Consider the following 26,288-nt stretch of genomic DNA (forward strand, 5'->3'; position numbering starts at 1 on the left):
AAAAATTTTATCTCTTTAATTGACCGAAATAAAAGGTTCAAACACTATAAAAATAATGTGAATATTATTTATTTAGTCAAAGTATACACACAAAATTATACATAATACTTTTTTTGTGTATCAAAAGTAAAAAGTTTTGCTAATACTAACGTCATCCTAAAATTTAAGCACTTACACGTGACATGTCATTCTCGTCCATGTTTGGATTGTAATTATTGTAGTAAAGCCATGGATGATGTGGAGGAATCTTCTCTCCAAGATGCAATTTATATCATTTTAACACATCATCAAGGTGTTAAATGAAGGTGTTTCTTGGAAGTTATTGTCGGATAAAAACTTCTCAAGGTAATTTAACACATCATCAAATACACTCTTATGCTCTGTCATCAGTGTGCAATTTTTGAACGAGTCCAGATATCTCACGATCTCATGAAGCAAATCAATCACTATGAGAAACCAATAGTCATTATAGTAAATTGGCACAAAAATCTACAACAACGTTCTGAAGATAAATTTTAACAAAAATAGCCATGAAATATTACTAAACTAATTAATTGAATGTTGACCAAAATTAACGAACCCTGTGTAATCCCTCGAGGTCTTGCATGAAGTTATCCTTGATGTATTTTATTGTGCTGGAACAGTTCTATTTCGGGCATAAAATATTTTGCTACATTGAATATTGAAATAAGTGAGGAATCTTATTATATTTCTACTATATCTAAGAAGATATGTTGATATTGAAGACTGGATTTTGAATTTCTAATAAACTTATGGAGAATGTCGGTGGTAAATACCGTTGGTTGCCATATTTGTTTCCTCTTGGCCCAAATGGCCCTTTGGTGAGCATCGAACAAACAGAGACAAGGAACTATGAAGTACAGACAATCATGGTTATGCTGCGCTAATTCAAATTTTATAATTTTAAAAGCAAAATAAATAAGTACCGCAGAAAAATTTTTTACATCACCAGTTATTGGCTTGTCAGGCTTAATAGCCAGAAAAGTCTTGCATGTGCCAATGTGCCATGACAATGATCGTTTAGAACAAGTACATCTCTAAAATTATAAAATTAGAGTATTATAATATGGTATTAGAAAAGGTTAAAAAATAATTACGTGACAAATTAGCAATTAAAATGATTAATAAACTAATATTACTTACTCTGGATTCAAATTGTTTCCAAATTGTAAGCAGCAATAGCCAGCTCTTTATCAAAAAGTTTCATCTCTTTAATGACCGAAATAAAAGGTCCAATCACTATAAAAATAATGTGAATATTAATTATTTAATCAAAGTATACACAAAAAATTATACATAATAATTTTTTGTGTATCAAAAATAAAAAATTTGCTAATACTAACGTCATCCTAAAATTTAAGTACTTATACGTGACATGTCATCCCCTCCATATTTGGATTGTAATTGTTGTAGTAAAGTCATGGATGATGTGGATGAAGCTTCTCTCCAAAATACAATTCATAACATTTTAACACATGATCAAGATGTTAAATGAAGGTGTTTCTTGGAAGTTATTATCGGATAAAAATTTCTCAAGGTAATTATTTAACACATCATCAAATACATTCTTACGCTCTGTCATCAATGTGCAATGTTTGAACGAGTCCAGATATCTCACGGTCTCATGAAGTAAATCAATCACCATGAGAAACCAATGACCATTAAGGTAAATTGGCACAAAAATATATAACAACGTTCAAAAGTTAATTTTTAACAAAAACAGCCATAAAAGATTACTATGCTAATTAATTGAATGTTGACCAAAAGCATTTTATGCTTGATGTATTTTATTGTGCTAGAACAGTTCTGTTTCGGGTATAAAATAATTTGTTACGGGCATAAAATAATTTGTTACATTGAATATTGAATTAAGTGAGGAATCTTATTATATTTCTAGTATATCTAGGAAGATATATTAACATTGAAGACTGAATTTTGAACTGCTAATAAACTTACGGAGAATGTCAGTGGTAAACACCATTGGTTGCTATATTTGTTTCCTCTTGGCCCAAATGATCATTTGGTGTTGATCACGATGGGTTCCTTATATGGTTTAGCCAAGTAGCTCTTGGCTTCTTTCGCAAAACTAACACTCGGTGGACGAGAATCACCCTACTTACCTGTTACTGTCGTGATACCATCCCAAAATAAAGACCCTACTAATGCAAAGGCTTTAAACGTCTCTCCACCAATGATCTTATTTCTGAAAGAAACCTTGGGTGACTTTAAGAGAAGAACCCTCCTTCACATCGGATACACACTGTCTTACACTCTCCCTCTTATTCCTTTCGACGGCATGGTCGTCTTTCCCACCATATTTCACCATCAAACTCTCTTCTCATTTTTTTTAGTACTGAGACGTACTCTCTCTATCTGACCGTCTGAGCTTTGTTGTTTTTATTTAAAATATCTAGCTAATTTAAAATATCTATAACTATATTAACGAGAATATCCAAAAGTCATTTAAACATTTTATTCAATATTTTGTTGATTTTAGTGTTGATTTCCTAGCAAGATTGGTAATTTAAATATCTAACAAAAAGAGAAAAATGTTATTTTCTGCGACTTTTTTATATATAAAAAACTTATATTCATACAACAAAAATACACTTAGAAAGAATTTTACTAAAATTTTCTTCTCTCTAATTACACAAAATAAATATTTAGTAATCTGTGGCGGTGAAACACCAGAAAATATCTCACAGGGTTTTCAAGTTGCAACTTAATCTAATCTCGTTATTAAATTTCATCCTGTGAAGTGATGTGCAATAATCATGTCGTAAAAAAACTCTCGTCTTTTGACAAAAGAATAACTGTTTAATCTTGGCATAAACTTTCACACTTGAAATACTTTCTTCATTAACCGCAATGGAACTTATCTTCTCATCACCGTTATTTTTGAGAGTTTGTTCCAGTCCTCATCATAAAATTTGGCCAATGAAAAATATATTTGTGTGAGCATCATAGGAAGGAACAATTACTCGACCTATTTAGCTGATCTTGCTCGATTCGAAAGCGACGAACGCCGGCGATGCACAACTTCTTGTCGTCCCAAGGGCACAACCGTTTCAAAAGCTTCTACAAGAAGTGCTACTCTTTTCTTTCGTTTAGCAGGAGTAGAAGGAGGTTGAGCAATTACCTTCTGAAGTGCATAATCAAGCATCCATTCCTCAGCATTCTTTTCCTCTTCTGTTATATGTCTTTCTAGATCGACTCTTTCGGCTTTTACGCCTCCATCACAGGCCAAAGGTGTATCTCTGTATCTGCGTCGGTTGAATTCTCTTGCCTCTTCTAATGCCTTCACAAACCTCTTAAAGAGGATTAACTTTTTCAAATTGCTCCATCCTTTTTGTGATTTTCTCTCTTCCTTTGTTGTGGAAATAGAATTACCTAACTCCACACAAGTTTCTTTTTCTTTAGCAGTTTCTTCATTGGATATTGATGAGTTAATATTATTTTCTCCACTCTTATCTTCGACGACTTTATTCGAGGTTGCAATCCCTTCAGAATTTAAGTGATTATTATCTTGAGAGACAACCTGTGCTTCAGTTTCTTGCGGCACAAGCATCTCATCAAATGCTTTTCGCACTGACTGCTGAAGTATGTACTTGTTGTGTTCATCATCGACGTCTAAATCTGTTTCCGTTTCGCAATAATCGGTTGTTGTATCGTTCACGGAATCCTCATTGTGTGCAATTCGGACTCTCTGAGATGCTTTCCTGGAAGCAGGTCGTTGATTCTCCGATTTGGTTTTGGTGTTGTTTGGGTTCTTCAACGGACGCCTACTCCTCGGGGAGCACAAAGGCGAATCCCCGTCGTGGTACCAGACATGAGCAGAGCAGTAAGCATATGAACACATCTTCATACTTGAAAACTCTTTGTTAGATTTAGTTCCTTGATCATGTGGAAAGTCATGGCCATCGCAGAAATGCGCTAGCTTGAGAGCTGAAGAACATGTGGCTTGATGCAACTTTGAATTTGCATCAAACTTTCTCCTCAATAATTCTGTGTCCGGAGATACGCTTCTGGTTAAGCTTCTCTTTAGTTTCAAGGATGATAATTTTAGCGCTGTCTGCCTTACGATTAGTGTCGGTGATGAACTCTGCTCAAACAATGCAACATATGATCCTTTTAACATGTTATAAAACTATCAAACCATATAATATAATACAAATGATAATCAATAAATTAGTTTATACATATATATTAGTTTATGTCTTTTTTCAATAAATTGACAAACCATTAAAATAATCGAACATTCTATGTTAGAGTAATTAAACATTTTTACACTAATATGTATGTCAAACTTTAGTGAATACAACAATAGATAATATATCATTTTATACTATATTTTTATATTTTTTTATTATAAATATAAATTTAATTTAATTATATTTTTAATGAAGTTGATCATAAATTTGAATAAAATTTAATTATTTCTTTTTATAATATTATTATGTTGTTTATACGATTTGACTATATATTCCACTAATATATTTCTATATAAATAGTTGGTAGTTGATTTTTTGTATATATCTTGCAATATAGTTGAATAATAAAAACATACAGGATAAAAGAAATAATAGAAAAAATACATTTAGTTTCTATAAGAATCAATTTGGTTATCCCGTGTTCCAAAATTAATTGGATTAAAAAAAAAAAAAGCAAACTTGCCTCAAAACCTTCGTTTGCATCTGAATCTTCAATTGGGGTTGATATTCCTGAAGTTTTTGCGCTAACAGGTTGAGATTTTCCTCTTCTAGGGAATGATTCTGTGTGTAACGACCTATGATTATTGGTGGACCTCACTTTCTTCAATTTCTTCCTGCATTCTAATAATCTTCCATTGTATGGTGGCGGATAATCAGAATAAGAATCTTCTACTCCAGACATACTCTCCGCATATGAATAATCACTATAGTAAGACGGTTCATTCTCAAACTTGTGATCAAACATCTTTCGAACCCTGTTTATGACGTAAAATAATGGCATACACAGAAAATTTTAGAAGAAGTGTGCATACAAAACAATATATGAAAATAGCAAACAAAATGTCATAAGCCATAATACTTAGGAGAATTATCTGGTACCTAAAATATTTATATCGAATTTGCCTAAAAGATGAAAAGTGAAAAGGTGAGATCCATCTTTGTATTTGTGTCACGCATTCTTGACATGATATCTTGGAGGAAAATAAAAAGCGGACAAAATTTTCAAGCACGTGATTTAATTGTATGATTGATACATGATGTTTTGGCTCCTTTAATTTGGGTCCTTCATGTTCATCCCATTATTTTATCTATATGCAAAAAGAAAAATAAATAAATAAAATATATTTAGAAAATGGCATAATCTTTACCTTATGGAGCTTAAACAGAGGTGCTGAAGAAAATTGCACAATGGAGATTCCCCAGGTGGATCTATAGTTGTCACCAATTTCTAAGATAGAAACATGATTTTTTCCAAAATATAATGAATCAACTATTGTTCCATTGAATTGAAAGCGTGAAAGATTGAGGAATCTGAGGTGGTTCCTCCTGGTGCAAGTGTAGGAGAATTTTGTTGACGATTTTGCAAGTCCATGTAATGTATGTGTTTTGCTGTTAAACGCGGTAAGTTTCACATGTTACCGGTACCGTAAAAGTTAATCATAATACAGGCATGTTTGGTAATTAAGCATTTATAGAAACCTAAAAAAAAAAAAACAAAGAAAAGAAAAGAAAATGGAAAAGAAAAAAGAGGGCGTGTTTGGCAGATTTCGTTTTAACAATTTAAACTTGCTTTGGTATTTTTGGTTTTCAGATGGGAGGATTAAATGGTGGCAAACTTGTAGTAACGTGATTTTACAATTTTCAACGCTGATTTCTATTCTCCTACACATGACTTTCATTTTTTTTTCCCTATTTTTGAGCTGTAATATCTATTCTTGATTCTCGATATTACATATTAACCCTGTCAAAGAAAAAGAAAAGATATTACAAATTTTCCAAAGGATTTTGAGTGTCAAGATTCAAGAAGGGAGCTGATGAGTTATGCCGTCCTCTTCGTATCTAATAATAATAATAATAATAATAATAAAATTGGGTATGTTATCATCAATTTTATCAATATCGTTTAAATTTTTAAAGTGTTCTCTTAAATTCAGTTTGTGCACTAATTTAATTATTGAAATTTTAGTTGCATTAATTTAAACTTTCAGATTGAACTCTAGATAACATATTAGTCTCTGAACTTATTTTTAACGTGTGAGTCAATAGTCGAATTGCTGATGTGACACCACTATTACTATTTAGCATCATCACTCACCCCCACATCATCATCATCCTCTTTCTCATCCCTATCTCCATCCCTCTCTTCTCCACCTCCACCACCTCTCCCTCTCCTTCTCACTCTCTATCACTTTCTATTAGAAGTCTCTCTGCCATCATACTATCCTCTCTAATCTCCTCCTCTTTTCTTTCGCTTTCACCTACCACACTCAAGTTGAAAATCTCAACACACACTAACAAATATCACAGATAGAAAAATCTAAATGCAACTCTACATTTTTAAAAAATCGTCTAAATCCTTATATTATTACACCCAATGAAGTCACGGTTCACAAAAGAAGTCAAAATCACGAAACAAAATCAAAGATTTTAGAATACTGACACAAATTCACAATAAAAAAGAAAAAAATGAATGAATGAACTTGAGGTGATGGAGTGAATGTTTGGAAGACTGTGAAAGAGAGAGTTTTCTGAATGATGAGGTGGTAATCGACGGCTACGGTGATGAATTGAGTACTGGGAGAGAAATAACAAGGATCCGTTTACTTGTAAGTTTCAGTGAACCTCATGGATCTGCCAATGAGGAATAACAAGGAACCAAGTATTCCATAAAACGAGAGAGATGGTGGTAGCGTAATTCTAAAAGCATAATTGTACCAATTGATTGCGATAGAAACTCAGAGCAGAACATTAAATCTGGATTCTAGAACTTGCAGGTGCTGTGGCGATAAAAGTGGAGAAAGAGTGGAGGAGATCGGAAGGGACAGTATGGTGGCAGGGAGACCTGCAGCAGGAAGTGGTAGAGAATGAAAAATACAAGGAGAGGAAAAGGAGAGGGAAAGGTGGTAGAGGGTGGGGGAAAAAAAGAGAGAGAAGTACGGAGATAAGGATGAGAAAGAGAATGATAATGATGTGGGGTGAGTGATGATGTCACGTGGTAGCCGAATCTAAGAACCATTTTGAAGATTTAGTCAATCTATATCATACAATGATACAAATACTATTTTTTTTAATTCTCAATATGTGTTCTTAGAATTTATTATTAAAATATTATTATTTCAAACTATTTATTCAATATTTATTAGTTTTTTGTATAGTTATAAAAATTGAATTGGACCGACCGGTTTAGCTAAAAAATTGGTAAATTGGACTCCCAACCAGTCCGATCCAAGCGAACTGATGCACGAGAATTGTGCCAGTTCAGATTTTTCCCAAAAATAGAATTCCGTTGCAAGTATAGACCAAACCGGAAATTAACTCCCACGATCAAAGTTCAGAAATATAAAGATTTGTCACAATCAACACAAAATAATAACCGGGAGTTTTAAGTCCCAGGTCGTCTCTCTCAGACTATGCAAATTGGGTGTACACACTCTTGGTTGTGAGATAAGGGGGTTTTAAAGTATAAAATGAAAAATATAAAAGAGATTGAAGAATAAAAGAACTAACAAAATATCAAAAAGGAAACTAATGCAAATTAAAAGGAAGTAAGATCAAAACTAATAAAAATGCAATAATTGCATAAAAGAGCCTTGACTTGGGAATGAGAATTAAGGAATTCTATCATCTTCATAACTACAATTATGGCAAGTATGATGAGTTAATCTCACTTCGTCAACCCCTAACATCGAGGAGTAAGTCAAGCAAGCATAATTGACCTTAATCTATAAGTCCTAGCTAACTTACTAATTTAACTTAGTAAAAAGCTAGCGTCAATGGAAATAAGAATCAACTAACAATCCAAGAATTACCACTAAATGTCAGACATTATGATTCTAGTATCCTAGGAACTCATTTCCCAAGTCAAGGTATGAAAATCTACTCAAAATCTATAGTTGACATTTTCACAAACACCTTGTGGGCATAAAAACAAAACATGTAAAATTACAAAAGATAATAAAAACTATAACCACACTAATCACAATATCAACAATAGAAACCTAATCAAGCATATAGAAATCATAAAACATCAAATTCATCAACAAAAGATCAAGAAATCAAAATTGCATATATTAACAAAATAGCTTAAACCATAAGAACATGTAACAAGAGTAGTGTAATTAAAGAGAAAATTAAAAAGTACTTACAATGAGTTAAGTAAGATCCAAGATCAAAACTGAAATTATAAAATTCTACAATGAAATTTAAGTAAACCCTAAGAGAGAAATTGAAGAAAACTCCTACACTACTCCTACTCCTAATTATCTATCTAATGTGTGTAATGATGCTTCCTCTCATATGAAATGATGTACCCTTGATATAGCACTCCAAATGGCTTCAGCAACTTCAAAAATTGGGCTAAGAGAGCCTCAAATTAGCGACTGATTAATTTTAACAGTATTTTTTATTGGTCACTAATTCGGTTGCTAAGGATTAAATTTTCAACCAATATAGTAACCACGATTTAGTGACCGAATTAGCAACCAAATTTTTCCACCTTATTTATTCTATCAGTTGCAAAATCGGTCGCTAAATAGCGACCGATTTTGCAATCAATCGCTTTAAATCAGTATTTATATTTGGTTGCTAAATCGGTCGCTACCTTAACTATTAGCAACCGATTTAGCAACCACCGGCTTAGCGACCGAATTAGCGACCAACCATTTTTAGCTTCTTTTTTTATTGGTTGCAAAATCGGTTGCTAAATAAAAAAATAGCGACCGATTTTGTGACCAACAATCTCAAGCGTTACTTCCTCAATTCGGTTGCTAATTTGGTCGCTAAGTTAAAAAATAGTTACCATTTTAGTGACCAATTTTATGTTACTCGTATAACAAACTTATCGGTCGTTAAATTGGTCGCTATTAGTGATCGATATTTTTTGTCACTAAAATCGGTTGCTGAATATAATTTTAGCGACCGATTTAACGACCGATTTTTTTCTAGTCCTAGAAATCCTATATCGGTAGCCAAATCAGTCGCTATTAGCAACCACTGTTTTCAGTCGCTAAAATCGGTCATTATTCTGGTAATTTCTTGTAGTGTCAAAATCTGCACCAGCGAATTGAACTCGGTATCATCCTAAGACTCTTGTCGATGCATTGGATGGATAGAAACGAGTGATAGTAGTTTATTGGGTAGAAAACTCCTAAGTGAGTCTTTGAACCCTAAAGAAAAGATTAAAGATTTGTTGTGATTTGATTCTTCCATATATATATATATATATATATATATATATATATAAAAATCGAAAGCTTTGATAAAGATAAACTTTTTTGAGATGTGAGTTGACTAGTGTATGTGTTTTTATTACTTTTGTGATATTTTCTTTTACGAAGGACCTTCGGGTTAGGTTCTCATCCTTTATAGCCCTATATTTTTCAAGAAACAGACGAGGAAGCCTATAAGAAGATTATTAAACTTTTGGACGTAACTTAGTTTATTTGTATATTTAAATTTGTTTATTTATTTTAGATATTTTCCTTTGTCTTTATAATTGATATAAATCTTTGTATAGAGGGATAGAATTTTTAATTATATAGGTATATAATACATATTTGTATGTTACTTGTGTAAGTTATTCTTGTGAATGTAAAGTATGTTGAGATGTATTTGTGTTTATATGTATGCCTGTTTATATATATATATATATATATATATATATAGAGGTTTTAAAAGAAAAGTTTCTAAAATTTTTAAGTAAAGGTTCTTACTTATTATTATAGTTATATATATAGAAGTGGTCCTAATATCCTTGCTATTAGAATGGCGCAGCCAAAAGCGTGACATTCTGGTGGTGATAGTGTTACAACAGGCCCAAATCCTCTTTACGGCCCGAACTATCTAGAAAAATTAAAAACCTCTAACCAACATTTAAATTCAAACACCCCCTTATCTTAGCTAATAAGATAAGATAACAAAGACAAACTATACAGTGGGATCCAAAAACTTCCTCAGATACGTTACACACTCCTAATTCATACATATACCTCTTAGACTCATTCTGACTTGAGCATCGAAAATACCACCACCGTTGCTCCTGAATTCCGATCACGTGATCACCAAGACCGACGAATCCTCAATCATTTCCTCAACCCATACTAGTAAAGTCCTGTACATTTTTAATTTCTCAAAATTATTTATAATTTTGTACTCATTTTTTATTTGGACATTATTTTTGTCATTTTACTATTGTTTTGTTTTAAATTATAACATGAAATCAAGTGCTCCTCCTATTTTCTAATTGATATTTGAACTATTTTCTCTTATTAGTATAACCGTACATTTTGTTTTTAAAGAACATACAAATGTCTAGTGCAATATTTGTTTCTTGTCCTTATTCTGTTATTTATTCTAATTATGTCATTTAATAAAGAAATAATAATTTATTTGTCTTATTCAATTCACTATATTCATATTTTATTAATTTTATTTATATTTATGTTATAATATTATTGGACAAGATTTCGTTGGTACGGGTGAAAAAAGGATTGAAATTTTGTCGGTCTTTGTAATGATGCGATCGGATCTCTGAAGTAATAGGGTGATACCTACAAAAAGACACTTTAATGTTCAAATCAGAACGAGTCTAAAAGGTATAGAATGATGTGTTGTAATGTACCTGAGGAAGTCTTTACCTTCCTTTTTATAATTTGTTTCGTTATGTTATTGATTAAAATAAGAGAGGTATTTGAATTTAAATGTTAGCTATTAGTTCCCAACTTCTTAGTCAATCTGGACCGTAGAGATGTCGTGAGTTTGAAGACCAGGTCGCCGTTGGGCCGTTTGGGGCTCCAGACGCCGAAACAATTGTAATATAATAATTTTTATTACTTATATATTAAGTTTTTAATATAAATTTATATATTTTTAATAATTATTGAAGAATTTATAAAAAATATATATGTCTAATAATTATTTAAAAATATTTATACAACAATAAATGTTATATATTCTGTAGAAAATAAGTAGTGCAATTCAATACTTTTTAAATTCTAAAATCTAAATTTTAAATTTTATATCTTAAATATTAAATCTTAAATCTTAAATTTTAAAGTTTAAACTTTAAATCTTAAATCTTAAACTTTAAATTCTAAATACTAAACTTTAAATTTAACTCTAAATACGAGCCGTTGATATAAAATATAATAATAACGAGCTAAAATTTATTTAATTAATAAAAAATATAACATTCTTTATTTAATAAAAAATGTTTATAGATGAATTATATATCAAATAATTATTTAAAAATATTTATACAATAAAATAGAAGATATACAAATTAAATAACTAATAAAAAATGGCTAATATTTTTTATATGAAAAAAATATTGATATTTTTATTAAAAATGAGATTATTTAGTATAATTATAAGTGGATAAATTTTATAAGAAAAAATCAATACGCAAAATACCTACAACAATATACTTTCTATGTGTTATATCAGTATTTTCTGCACATTTATAATAGTATAATATATTTTAAATATCAATATTTAATCAAAATATTATTTTTATTAGCATATTAAACATAGAGTAAAGTTAGGGAATAACTTTGAGACTTACCCCAAAAGTTGGAAACAAAAATGATACTTTACTCTTAAAAATAATTTCTGATAAAAGATAAACTTAAAAAATTTAAACACTACAAATTGAATAAAAATTTCCTGTCATATTTACCCTCCTGTCCAAAATAAAAACCGTTAGTACATTCCAATACGCTATTTATAATTTATTACAAACCAACATCTGTTATTTAGCGCCACGTTGCATCATATCCTCCTCCCTTCTTCCAATGACATCAAAACAAATCCCACAAACAACTGCAATTCCACGTCAGGCCCATGGGGAAGCCATACCGTAGTCCATAACTCCATAAGCATCAAGCAACATGTTTCTTGTTTATTCTTCTTTGGTCTGTTAATAATTGTTTGTTATCTATAGAAGTTTGTATAGATAACAATGTATCTAGAAGCATATAAAAAGCACACATTGCTGAAATGCCCACAGCGCACTTTTCTGACTTGCTTCCGTGTCACCGTTCCGGTATCTTTATCCATCCATTTCAGATCCCAATGCCTCTCTTCCCTTCTTCCTATCTCTTGTTTTCGTTCCATTTTTTCCATTCAATTCATATATTCAACGCAGACTCTCGTTCTCGCTAGGCCCTCTCTTCTTTCTTTGGCTTAGCGGGAACATTTCTTCTTTTCATTTTATTTAATTTATTTTTTTTATATATTATTTCTTGTTCATTGCTATTTGATCCATTTCTAATATTTCGCATCTCAGAAAAATTGACAATTCATTCGTTCTTATCTTAAAATTTGCAATTGAAGATCTGAATTCACTCAAATTTGATTGCATCTGAACGAAATTAAATTAAATATAAAGTGATGCATGATCTACCTATTTACATGTAATATATGCACTTGCTGAATCTGTTGGTTGTTCTTCCATTTGATTGCACTCCTTCTTTGGAGTCATCAATTTAAATTTTCTTTGGTCCATAGGACATACTTAATTGCCAAAACACCTTCATTTTCAGAGAACTCTTGGAGGGTTACTTGGTCCCTTCAGAGTTTTCACTTGTGAGAAGAAAAAGAGAGAGCCCTTACTTTTAGGTTTTGATCAAAAGGGATGGATCGTATAAGTAATGAGGCTACTGTTGAGGTTTTCCCAATTGGCCCTGCGACCATTTTTGGCAGAGCAATTGCATTTAGGGTTCTTATGTGCAAATCTATGTCACATTTGAGGCATCAGCTACTGTTGATATTGGTGGATACCTTCCGAAGGGTTAGGGGATTTTGGGTACCAATTATATCATCATTTCATCCTAGGAACCCTCAGGGGTTATTAGCAATGATCACAATTGTTGCATTCTTGTTGAGACGGTATGCGAGTGTGAGGGTAACGGCCGAGTTGGCCTATAGAAGGAAATTCTGGAGTAATATGATGCGAGCCGCGTTGACTTATGAGGAATGGGCTCATGCAGCTAAGATGCTTGATAAAGAGACACCAAGGATGAATGAAGAGGACCTGTATGATGTAGAATTGGTGAGCAATAAGCTTCAAGAGCTTCGCCAGCGCCGGCATGAGGGATCTCTAAGGGATATTATATTTTGTATGAGAGCTGATCTTGTTAGAAATCTAGGTAATATGTGTAATCCTGCCCTCCATAAAGGCAGGCTTCAGGTGCCGAGATTGATCAAGGAGTACATTGATGAGGTATCAACTCAGTTGAGAATGGTGTGTGACTCTGATTCGGAGGAGCTTTCATTGGAAGAGAAGCTTGCATTCATGCACGAAACGAGACATGCGTTTGGGAGGACGGCTTTGCTGTTAAGTGGGGGTGCTTCCCTTGGAGCTTTTCATGTTGGTGTTGTTAAAACTCTGGTAGAACATAAACTTATGCCTAGGATAATTGCTGGTTCAAGTGTAGGATCGATTATATGCGCTGTTGTTGCCACTAGATCTTGGCCTGAGCTTCAAAGCTTTTTTGAGGATTCGTTACACTCATTGCAATTTTTCGATCAAATGGGTGGGATTTTTAGTGTTGTGAAGAGGGTCACAACATTAGGTGCAGTTCATGAGATCAGACAGTTGCAAATGATGTTGAGGCATCTAACCAGCAATCTTACATTTCAAGAAGCTTATGACATGACGGGTCGGATTCTTGGAATTACTGTTTGCTCTCCAAGAAAGCATGAGCCACCTAGATGCCTTAACTACTTGACTTCACCTAATGTTGTTATATGGAGTGCAGTCACTGCTTCTTGTGCCTTTCCTGGGCTTTTCGAGGCACAGGAATTGATGGCGAAGGATAGAAGTGGACAGATTGTACCTTACCATCCTCCATTTAATCTGGGTCCTGAAGAGGGATCATCATCAGCACGGCGATGGAGGGATGGTAGCTTGGAGATGGATTTGCCAATGATGCAGTTGAAAGAGCTGTTCAATGTCAATCATTTTATAGTTAGTCAGGCCAATCCTCATATTTCACCATTGTTGAGGATGAAAGAGTTTGTGCGAGCTTACGGAGGCAACTTCGCTGCCAAGGTATGTATACGGACTTGCAATCTACAGAAACTCGATAATTGTCGCATTTTCTCTGAATTGAATTTTCGCTTCCACATTTCATGATAATTCCACATTGAGATGATATGTGAAGTTGGTCCTTATTGTTACAGACACCTAGACAAAGGTTTACATTTATCCATTTATAATTCCTTATCTCTGTTCATGCTTTAAGATTTTCTATGCATAACCGATTAAGATTTGGGCATCTTCTGATGCCAGCTATCAGATATCATGCATTTAGTACTTATTACTTGCTTGACTAATTACTGTGGATTTTCTGGCGTCTACTATTCCAAACCCGGACCCTTGTAACTTCTTGCCGGGAAACTTACATGGTTAAATCTTCTCAGTAATGTCATCGTTTGATTCCAGACTAACCATAGGCTTGCCTTCCTAATCAGAATATCTGCTGCAATGGAGAGTTCTTGAATTCAAATAATGACTTTCTGTGTAAAAAACAAAAATAAACTGTGGCACTTATATAGAGAAACTATTTAATCAGAAGTATGTTCTTGCCTTGATATACATTCACAATATGCACCGATAACATTCAATGTGGCTTTTGATTTTGTAGCTTGCTCATCTTGTGGAGATGGAGGTGAAACATAGATGTAATCAGATACTTGAACTCGGATTTCCCTTAGGTGGAATTGCCAAGCTGTTTGCTCAAGAGTGGGAGGGTGATGTAACTGTTGTTATGCCTGCAACTCTTGCTCAGGTATGCTTCTGAAGCTTATTTAATTACGCTGCTTGCTATGTCATTTATCTGAATTGAGATAAGCAAAGGCAAAATGTGAAGGATGTTTCCATCTTACATTTAGTAAAAGCAAAAAGGGAAGTCTGGTGCAAAGCATCTTGCACGACTTAGGGTCCAGGAAAAGATCGCACCCACAGGATGTAATTAGGTAGCCTAACCTAATGCAAGCATTAGTAGCTGATTCCATGGTTTAAACTTTGTGACTTTGAGTCAGATGGAAACAACTCAACTGTTTCTCTAAGACACTCGTTCTTACATTTAACAAAAGATTTATCAACTTATTTATGCATAATTCTTCTTAGAGATAACTCAGTGGACTCCTGAATAACTTTTTTTCCCTTGTTTCATGCACCAGTACTCGAAAATTATACAGAATCCTTCATATATGGAACTTCAAAAGGCAAACAACCAAGGGAGAAGATGCACCTGGGAGAAGCTTTCGGCCATAAAAGCTAATTGTGGAATTGAGCTTGCTCTTGATGAGTGTGTTGTAATGCTCAATCATATGAGAAGACTCAAACGAAGTGCTGCAAGAGCGGCGGCTGCTGTTTCTTCTCAAGGTTCTGGTTTTCCCCCAGCTGTCAAGTTCTGTGGTGCAAGAAGAATTCCTTCATGGAATGTTATTGCACGAGAAAATTCAACAGGATCCCTTGAAGATCTTATTCTAGGTGCTAACGGTCCCAATGAAACCTCCGGTAAAAATTGGAAGTCCAACCGTAGCGCATATGATGGAAGTGACTGCGAATCTGAATGTAGTGACTCAAATTCTTGGACAAGAACTGGGGGGCCTTTAATGAGAACTACTTCGTCCAATCTGTTCATTGACTTCGTCCAGCACTTAGAAATCGATATTGAACCTAGTACAAGCATGCCGGGTCGTACTACGCCTCACGATTTTCAATATCACAGTCCCAGGGTGACAACACCGGATAGGAGCTCCTCAGAATCTGACCAGAGGGAAAACGGCAACAAGGTTTTCACGAATGGATCTAGCATAATGGTAACTGAAGGCGATCTTTTGCAGCCTGAAAGGATCCATAATGGGATTGTGTTCAATGTTATCAAGAAAGAAGACTTGTCACCTTCAAGTAGGAGTCATGATAGTTTTAGCAATGAAGTCGCCGAGTCTGTCCAAATTTATTGTCCAGGGAAGGAGATGGACACTGCTAGCACAGTTTCTGATTCCGAAAATGGCGACAATGAAACAATTACCCCAGACAACAACTCCGAAGTTGATTCCAGTGCCGATTTGGGTAAGGATAAAACCGTTGCTGACCGTTAACTCTTGGCAATTTTCCCTGGTGACTTCAATACTTCGATGCTATTGAATGTAGATTGTTAATAGCATGAAATTTGGTCTTGCCAAGGAAAATATTTACTTACCCTTATAAGTTATGTGTTCTTAGTGTAGATCATTACTCCCGCTTATGAAAATATCTTCACGCCAAAGATTTGTCTACTGTTGTATTTTGACGGTATATATATAGCTGTTAATCAAGGTTACTCAGAAATGCAGCGAAAGTAAAATGGGGTTTCTTTATCGTACAAGTGCATTCCTTTTTCTAACTTAAAATTTGCAGCAGTAGCCAGTTACTTAAGCAAATGAATGAAATAATATATCTTTCTCCAAACAATATATTAAGGTCGAGTCTATCATGATTACTGTAGGTTGTAGTTATACAATTTTAACCGAAAAAAATGTTGGCTACGATAGTTATATGACTTTGAGAACACTTAAAAGTGTTTAAAATTAAAGTCATATTTATTATATATTTTTTATTTTATTTTTAATTAAAAATATTTTAAATATTAAAAATATTATTTTAATTTTAAATATTTTTTAAATATTACTAAAATTATATAGCCATAGAGACTATAAAAATAATCATCGTAGTAAGCACCAGGTATTAATCCCCTTCTCTCGCTTGCAAATAAATTTTGGGGAATGTTTGAAAAAAAATAAAAAAATAAGACAAGATTTTTGTTCTTCAATTTCTGTTTTTTTAACGAACGAAGATTTTTAATAGAAGAGAACATCATCTTTGTATGTGTTTTTTTAATTAAAATCTAATGTATCTATCCTGCATTAGATCAATGAATAATAATTATAACTAGACAGATAGAAATTATTTATAATAACTTCCAAAACTCCCAATTGAATTTCCCTTAAATTTTCGGGAGTTTCACATCTGTTTGTTATATTTAAATTGCTTGGGGTGCCCTATCTTATTAAACTGGCTCTTGCAATACCTTCTATTGAATTATTTTTGTAGATACAATTATGAACACATTTTTCATGTTAACTCTTAGCAGCAGCATCACAGGTCCTCAACGAGCCAATGTTACTTGTTGGCCAAAAATAAAAAGGCTTACACACTGGTACAAAACACTGCCAACCAAGGCTATTTATAGTTAGAAATTATTTTTAGAACTTATTTTTAATATAGATAAATAAGTGGTGTTTTATTGAATATTCTTATTTTGGGTATTTTGCAAAAGTGTAAAATTATAGATATACTGACACAACACGCACTCTGCGTATTGCTTTTGCAGAAATTATGCGTAAAGTTTCGAGACAATTTTAATAGAGATTCCCAATAGAGATTTGTCACGTGTTGCGAGAGTAGCCAACACACACTATGCGTGTTAAGGTAGCAGAGATTCTTCGCATGATTTCAAGACACGCATGATTTCAAGACACTTTTATCAGTGGTTCCTTGCCACATGTCAAGTGGAGGGCAACACACACTGCGTGTTGACCACTTTTTCAGTTTGTCTCCATACACATGACAAGTATGCTCCGGAAAACTACCTTGTACTAATGGGTTGGTATCTTTAAAATGGGGTGACTGGTGTTAGAGATATAACATTAGTGTGGTTTCATGATACGGTATCAGAGCTCTATGTCCGAAAGGTCAAGAGTTCGATCCTTAGTGAATCCCAAAAAAAGTGGAAAAGATAGCAAATCAAGCAAATCCAAAAGAGAGGCTCTTGCTTGAGGAAGAATGTTATATATATAACCATTAGTGTTACCTTCTTCTATTAGCTTAAGTTTTTGGGATGAGTGGTTTCATGACAAGTGGAGTGAGCCTTGCATGCTTCGTTGCTTTGCTTGGTTTCTTACTTTCTTCATTTCACATTATCCATTTCACATGAGGGTTTTGAGAGAGATTGAGAGTGAAGAAGGTGATTTTTAGTGAGGATTAGAGTAAATAGTGTGTTTAATAATAATAATAATAATAATAATAATAATAATAATAATAAAGATCAAGTTAAGTGTAAGTGTAAGTTTAACCAACTAAATCTGGTTCCTTTTTTGGATATCTTCCATATATTTTTGTCTCTTCTTGGCCTTCTCCTCAAGAAGAAGATCAATGGCTCCCCCAACATTTTGATTGGTCATTCGCAATACTCGCTTCGCATTAACCTCTTTGAAGCCCATTTGAATACAACAACAACAATAACAAAGCCTTGTCCCACTAAGTGGGGTTGGCTACATGAATCAAACGACGCCATTGTGCTCTGTCATGTGTCATGTCTACAGAGAGACCATTTACATGTAGATCTCGTTTGACCACCTCATGGATGGTTTTCTTAGGTCTTTTTCTGCCTTTCACCCCTTGTTCATCTTCCATCTCATCCACCCTCCTGACTGGATGTTCTATTGGTCTTCTTCTCACATGTCCAAACCACCTAAGACGCGATTCAACCATCTTTTTCACAATGGGTGCTACTCCAACTCTCTCCCTTATATCTTCATTTCTTATTTTATCCAATCGCGTATGACCACTCATCCATCTCAACATCTTCATCTCTGCCACACTCAGCTTATGTTCATGCTCCCCTTTAGCCGCCCAACACTCCGTACCATAAAGCATAACCGGTCTTACAGCGGTGCGATAGAATTTACCTTTAAGTTTTATCAGTCACTTGTAGCTGCAACATAATCAAATAAGTAAGCCAATACATGTTCAAATTCTCAATTATAATTATAAATTCATCTTAAGTCCCAATAGGCCTTTTTCATACCCGAGCAAATTTTGCTTTTGCAAAAGTCAATGCTACTCCCTCAAGAAGCTCCAACCTCAAATGCCTATATATACAAACTCATAAGCATTAATAGTCTTCTCTAAGCAGCAATTAGGAAGGAGAATAGAGTTAAATGGCTCACAATGTTTATTACGCATGGTTGCTTAATTATACCTCTGATCAGTCTCAGAACCAAATTGTACTTTCTTTCCACTTTGATCTTCAACTTTAATTTGAAGTCTTCAACAAGTAATGATCCATCAGCATGCCTTCCAGCAAGTGCAGTAGCAGTAGCCCTTGTTGCAAGTAATAAATTTTAGATAAAAGAGCCACAAATATTCAATATATAACAAAACCAATGATACTACATATACATAAAAAAATCAGTCATCAAATCAGTCACTCCTAAGTGAACTAAGACATTCTCAAAAGAATAACAACGAGCATCGTTTAAGGAATTTTAAATTCAACATATTTAGTTAGAATAAAAACTTGTGGCTTTCTATTAATATTCTGACAGCATCTAGTCCTATGCAAATTGGTTCATCCTCCAGTTCGCCAAGACTTATCGCTTTCATTTTCTGTTTGCAAACTTGCCCTTATTAAACCTGAACTTGAATCTTCAATTCTAACCAAAGCTATAGTTTTTTATTTAAAAAACATAAAACGAAGGTGCAATTAGAGATCATATTCAACACTAATATAAAATGTGCAAATAAGTACCTATATGCAAACCACATGGTTCGATAATTAATCTTATCATAATAGCAACAACAATTTGTTGTAGTTTAGGTGGTTAGGATACTTAGCTCTCACCTAAGAGACTTAGGTTCAAGTCTTAGCAACAAAATACATTGTGTCTTGTGATATCAGGTGGAGTTTATTAGTTTTAGAAATCAAGTTTTTTCTTCCTTTACAAAATATACTACTCTCCCATATCTATTATTTTTTCTTTTCTTTGGTATCTAAAAATATCAATCTCTCCCTCTTTATTGTAGCTTCATGTTTCTTCTTTTCATGACTTAACTGAATTCTGCGAGTCTTTACTCTTGCTTGAACTCGAACCAATGCCTCAGAAGAACTCTCTGCAGGAAAATGCTCAAAAGACACAACCTCTGCTGCTTCCTGCTGCCACTTCTCTTCATTCTCTTGACTTAAAAATGAAAAGACCATTCACAAGAGAAATTTGACCACAGCTCATCAAAAGCATTTACTTAAAGATAACTTGAAAAAGGTAATTTTACTCCACATTATACTTCAATTTTTCTTTTCATTATTCTACTTCTCTTAGTTTTTTTTATCACAACAAAAACACCCTGATTATTATACTTAATGTTGTGATAAGGCATGAGGTGGATGCCATTGATGTTTGTGCGGCTAACTTTTTCAAGTGAAAAGTTTAGACTATCAAAGGAAGACTGAAATTAATTTTATCTGAAAATTTATCTTTTGTATGCCTACAAATAGGAGGCTAAGCCTCAGGCAAATACACAACAATCAATAAGCAATTCTCTCTCTCTTTTCGTTGCAATACTTCTTTCTCTCTCTTTATATTTCTTTATTTTATATTTGTTACCTCTTTTTCTTTATTTATTTAGTTATTTTATAACACGTTATTAGCACGAAACTCTAACCAAATTTTATTAGAAGACTCCAGGTAACAAATTTTTATTATGTTGAAGCCCTCTCATCTTGAATATAATGCTCTTCATATATCTGAAAACAATTATTTATCCTGGATATATACTTGATGCTAAAATCCATCTTGATTCAATGGATCTTGAAGATACCATTAAGGCTGAAAATAATACATCCCAAAAGGATATAGCCAAAACCATGATTTTCCTTCGTCGTCATCTTGACATATGATTGAAAAATGAATATCCCACATTAAAAGATTCTGCAGATCTGTGGAAAGACCTTGAAGAAAGGTATAATCATGTGATACTTCCTCAAGCCCGATATGTTAGAGAAAACTTTCTCGACCTTCCATGCCTCGAATTTGCTCCTGCAGCAGCAGTATCGAGAAAAAAGGATTTAAAAAGTATTTTGAGTTAATTTCTTACCTTCTTGTTGTTGAACGCAACAATGAATTACTTTTAAGGAATCATGAAGTGCGCCCAGCTGGCGCCGCCCCATTTCATGAAGCAAATGCGGCAAATCATAACCCCAGAAGAGGTAAATGGCAAGATTTTTTAGTAATAAGAAAAATTATGAAAGGAAGAAGAATTATATTCACAAGAAAGGATCTCACCAGAAATGGGATAAAGAAAGAAACAATGGGTAAAGTAAATCAATTGAGGATAAATGCTTCCATTGTGGTAGAAAGGTCCATTGGTCACGTACCTGTCGTACCCCAAGGCACCTAGTTGATCTTTATCAAGCATCCTTGAAAAAGGATGACAAAGGAAAATAAACAAATTTTGTTTCAAATGAAGAAAATTCCACCACTCATTATGATGTATCTAATTTCTTTGAGGATCCCGAAGGAAATATTGGCTATTTGATCAATGATGGAATAGTTTAATATGTGTGTTTGTTAAGTATTCATGTGAATAATTTTACTGTGCATGTACTATTACTCATTTTATTATTATTATTATTTGTCTTTGAAGAGAATAGCAATGACATATAGTGAAGATATTTGCCTTGCGGATAGTGCAAGTTTGCACACCATTCTCAAAAGTAATATGTATTTTACCCATCTTGTGCCAAAAGAAGAATATGTTAATACTATTATTGGCTCGGACAATGTGATAGAAGGCTCCGGAAGAGCTATAATTTTGTTTCATGGAGGAACAAAATTTATAATAAATAATGCACTATTATCTACCAAGTCTCTGAGGAACTTGTTGAGTTTCAAAGATATTCGCCGAAATGGATATCATATTGAAACAATGAATGAGGAAAATCATGAGTATTTATGTATCACAACTCATGATTTAAATAAAAAAGGTTATATTAGAAAAGTTACCCTCACTTTCATCTGGGTTGTATTATACCAAGATTAGTACAATTGAATCACATGCCATTGTAAACCAGAAGTTTACTAGCCCAAATGAATTCATAACTTGGCACGACCGATTGGGTCATCCAGGAACAACCATGATGCGGAGGATTATTGAAAACTCCCGTGGACATTCACTAAAGAACCAGAAGATTCTTAAAACTAGTGAATTTTGTTGTGCTACATGTTCTCAGGAAAAGTGATATTGCTGATGGTGGAAATGCTTATTCCCTCTTCCAAGGTCTTGCAGGAACTGCATGCCTCTGGTTTGATCTTGTTGCACCTCATAACTCTAGGTTTTCAAGTTATGAATTATAGAATGAAGCTAAGATTTGTTTTATGTTGTTGTTGTTAATGATGATGGTGATGATGATGATGATGTAATGTACATAGTGGGGTTAAACTGTGCTATAAGTTCAAATCATGCTATATGCTTTGATTGAATTTTAATATTCATAAAATAGTTTTTAATTTTTTGGTAGAAAGTTTTAAGTGTTATAAAATAACTAAATAAATAAATAAATAAAGAAGAAGAGGTAACAAGTATAAAATAAAGAAATATAAAGAGAGAGAAAGAAGTATTGCAACAAAAAGAGAGAGAGAATTGCTTATTGATTGTTGTGTATTTGTTTGAGGCTTAGCCACCTATTTATAGGCATACAAAAGGTAAATTTTTAGATCAAATTAATTTCAGACTTTGGTTATAGATTATGGAATCCGGTGAGCAAGAAGATAATTAGAAGGCGAGATGTGATTTTTCTTGAAGACCAAACTATTGAAGATTTTGAGAAGACAGATAAGCCAACAATAACTGTTAGATGTTCTACTGATGATGAACCTGGTCCTTCCACTAGATCTCCTGTTGATAGGGGAGATGTACAATTTGATAATGATGGTGATGATTTGCATGATGAACCTACACCTCAATCTGAGGTGCCAGATGTTGAAGTTCTACCTGAACTACCAGTTGAGCCTGAATTGAGAAGATCTACTAGAGAGTGTCATCCTTCTCAAAAATACTCTCCTCATGAGTATGTGATGAACACTGAGACTGGAGAGCCAAAGAGCTACCAGGAAGCTATGTCTGATGAGCATAAGGAAGATTGGTTGACGGCCATGCAAGAAGAAATGAAATCCTTGCATGAGAATCATACTTTTGAATTGGTGAAGTTGCCGAAGGGTAAGAGAGCATTCAAGAATAAATGAGTGTTCAAATTAAAAAACGGATGAAAATGTCTCACGGCCAAGGTACAAAGCTCGATTGGTTGTGAAAGGGTTTGAGCAAAAGAAAGGTATTGATTTTGAGGAGATTTTTTCTCCAATTGTGAAGATATCCTCTATTCGAGTTGTGCTTGGATTGGCGTCTAGTTTGAATTTAGAGGTTGAGCAACTTGATGTGAAGACTGCATTCCTTCACGGTGACATACATAAAGAACTTATATGGAGCAACCAGAGGGTATCGAGGTTAAAGGAAAGGAGCACCTTGTATGCAAGTTGAAGAAGAGCTTATATTGGCTGAAGCAAGCGCCAAGGCAGTAGTACACGAAGTTTGATTCCTTCATGGAAGGTCATGGGTATAGTAAGACTTCTTCTAATCATTGTGTGTATGTTAATAAATTCTCTGATGGTGATTTTATAATTCTCTTACTTTATGTTGATGACATGTTGATTGTTGGTCATGACACTAAGAAGATTGAAAAGTCTTAAAAAAGACTTGAACAGATCCTTTGTTATGAAGGATTTGGGTCCTGCAAAGAAAATTCTTGGCATGAGTATCACTCGTGATAGGAAGAATGAAAAATTGTGGTTGTCACAACAGAAGTATATTAAGAAGGTTTTAGAGAGGTTTATCATGAGTAATTCCAAACCTGTTAGTACTCCACTTGCTAGTCATTTCAAGCTGAGTTCGCAGCAATGTCTTACAAGTGAGAAAGAGAAAGCAGAAATGAAGAAGATTCCATATGCATCTACAGTTGGCAGTTTGATGTATGCTATGGTTTGCACCAAGCCGGATATTGCTCATGCCGTTGGAGTTGTTAGTCGGTTTCTCTCTAATCCTGGCAAGGGACAGTGGCAAGCAGTAAAGTGGATTCTCAGATACCTTAATGGTACTTCCAGAGTTTGTTTATGCTTTGGGAGTGGCCAACCTGTGTTGGATGGTTACACAGATGCGGATATGGCTGGGGATCTTGATTCAAGGAAGTCTACTTTTGGTTATATGATGAATTTTGCAGGGGGAGCTGTGTCGTGGTAATCTCGACTTCAGAAATGTGTTGCTTTGTCTACTACAGAGGCAGAATACATTGTTGTTGTTGAAGCTTCAAATGAATTCTTGTGGATGAAGAAATTTCTACAAGAGTTAGGCATCAATCAAGAGAAGTTTGTGTTATTCTGTGACAATCAGAGTGCTATCCATCTCAACAAGAATCCGACGTTTCATTCCAGATCAAAGCATATAGAGGTGAGGTATCATTGGATACATCAAGCGCTTGAGATGAAGTCATATGCACTTGAGAAGATCCATACTGATGATAATGGTTCAAATATGATGATTAAGAATTTACTTGCAGTGAAGTTTGATTCTTGCAAAGAAAAGGCGGCCTTGGTGGAGCAGCCTATCCCCACTTGAGTTGGTGAAGGGGAGATTTGTTGGTGGGTCCCCAACTAAGTGGGGCCCACAATTTTAAAAAAATGAAAAACAAATAATAAATAAATAAAAGAAGTGGCCAAATAGCCACGGAGAGAGAGTGAGTGAGAAGCCTCTCACCTTTTGGAAAAAGAAAGAAAGAAAGAAGGAAACAAAGATTATCGGCGTCGAAGAGGAGAAGAATTTGGGGGAAAAGGGCAAGCTATCTTTGATCTGATTAAACTGGTAAACTTGCTCCATTTCTTATGAAATTTTAGTATGTTATTCCTGGTGTAGAGATGAACATTAGGATATAACTTTCCAGTTGTATTGCCTTCTCTTTTGCTTGATTTGAGATACCCACTTTGTGGAGGGTTTATGTTAATTCCACCAGTTTTGGTGATGTATCTTGTTGATTGTTGAGATGCTCTAGTATCACTAGGAAGACTGTTTTTGTGTACCCATTATTCTGATAGTGGAAGATTTTACTGGACTAGGTCACGTGAGTTTTTTGTCCCTCTTTTGGGGGGGGGGGGATTTGCACGTAAAAATTCTGGTGTCTGATTATTTAATTTCTGCCATTATATTTGCTGCTTGGAGTATCTTTGGTATTGTCTATTTAATCGCACAAGTTGTGGAAAAATTATTTCTGGTGCTTCCGCTGTTAGACAGATTCTTGTTTTAAACCTGTGTTGAGTTTTTCCAACACAAATGAACCAAAAATGATCCATTATATAAATTCAAATTCAGAAAACCTGCATTCTAGAATGAACAAAAAATATTATCAAAATGAAACCATTTTATAACACCAAATGAACCGAAAATTGTGTTAATAAACAACACTGGATTTAACAATGAAAAATGAAAGTATTCATTATCACTTTATTCAGTTGTATTCCATTCCATTCAATTCAAATTGAATAATCCAAACCTCATCCACTTGATTTGATTTAAAAGAATAATTCAAATCGCTCTCAATCAATTGATTTAAACTTAACTCATTTATTGTTTTAGCAAATGCAGATCGAAATCTAAAAAAACGAAAATAAAGAAAAAAACGAAATTTTACATTGAAAAAAATGAATAAAAAACCAGAAAAATCAAAGAAAAAGAGAAATTTTATGTTAAAGAAGAACGAAAAAAGAAACCATAGGTTGAAAAGGTTTATATTAAAAGTGTTATAAAAACATAAGAGAAAAGATGGCATGGGGCGTGAGAAAAAATAACTTACTTGGACTTGGTTATGGAAATTATATCGATGATGAGCATTATTGTTTGAATATAATCAATATATCAATAGTGAAAACTCAGGTGCAGTCGACTTTACGTGAAGTTGATACTGAGAGTCGTTAGATAATTTGACTGATTTGACTAAATTTTCATCTAACGGCTCTCAGATATTAACTTCACGTGAGTTTTCACCTATATCAATATATATTTACTATTCAGAAACAACAAAAATCAATGTAGCATTGCACCGAAACGAAATCCACGTGAACCGCTCGTGCCAACTGTCGCTGCTCCGGTACTCCCATGATTAAATTCACAAATCAAGTAAACTTATT

General features: G+C 33.8%; 2 protein-coding genes across 2 annotated transcripts; one reads left to right on the plus strand and one right to left on the minus strand.

Moving 5' to 3' along the window:
* Nucleotides 1–2,798: 2,798 nt before the first annotated feature.
* On the minus strand, nt 2,799–4,116 carry LOC114924839 (uncharacterized). The gene has a single exon (XM_029290431.2). The coding sequence runs from the start codon at nt 3,884–3,886 to the stop codon at nt 3,008–3,010; it is 879 nt and encodes a 292-aa protein (XP_029146264.1). The 5' UTR covers nt 3,887–4,116; the 3' UTR covers nt 2,799–3,007.
* Nucleotides 4,117–11,950: 7,834 nt separating this feature from the next.
* On the plus strand, nt 11,951–16,601 carry LOC112727567 (triacylglycerol lipase SDP1). The gene is made up of 3 exons (XM_025777364.3): nt 11,951–14,283; nt 14,879–15,022; nt 15,417–16,601. Exons 1-3 carry the CDS (start codon nt 12,865–12,867, stop codon nt 16,341–16,343), a joined length of 2,490 nt encoding a protein of 829 aa, XP_025633149.1. The 5' UTR covers nt 11,951–12,864; the 3' UTR covers nt 16,344–16,601.
* Nucleotides 16,602–26,288: the final 9,687 nt, after the last annotated feature.

This window comes from Arachis hypogaea, chromosome 12, assembly GCF_003086295.3.
Source record: "Arachis hypogaea cultivar Tifrunner chromosome 12, arahy.Tifrunner.gnm2.J5K5, whole genome shotgun sequence".
NCBI classification, from domain to species: domain Eukaryota; kingdom Viridiplantae; phylum Streptophyta; class Magnoliopsida; order Fabales; family Fabaceae; genus Arachis; species Arachis hypogaea.

Bases quoted from the DNA above. Each gene is read 5' to 3' on its own strand.
- LOC114924839 (XM_029290431.2), bottom strand. From the start codon at position 3,886: ATGAAGATGTGTTCATATGCTTACTGCTCTGCTCATGTCTGGTACCAC.
- LOC112727567 (XM_025777364.3), top strand. From the start codon at position 12,865: ATGGATCGTATAAGTAATGAGGCTACTGTTGAGGTTTTCCCAATTGGC. The intron at 14,284-14,878 runs GTATGTATACGG...TTGATTTTGTAG, and splicing joins GAGGCAACTTCGCTGCCAAG to CTTGCTCATCTTGTGGAGAT. The intron at 15,023-15,416 runs GTATGCTTCTGA...TTCATGCACCAG, and splicing joins TGCCTGCAACTCTTGCTCAG to TACTCGAAAATTATACAGAA.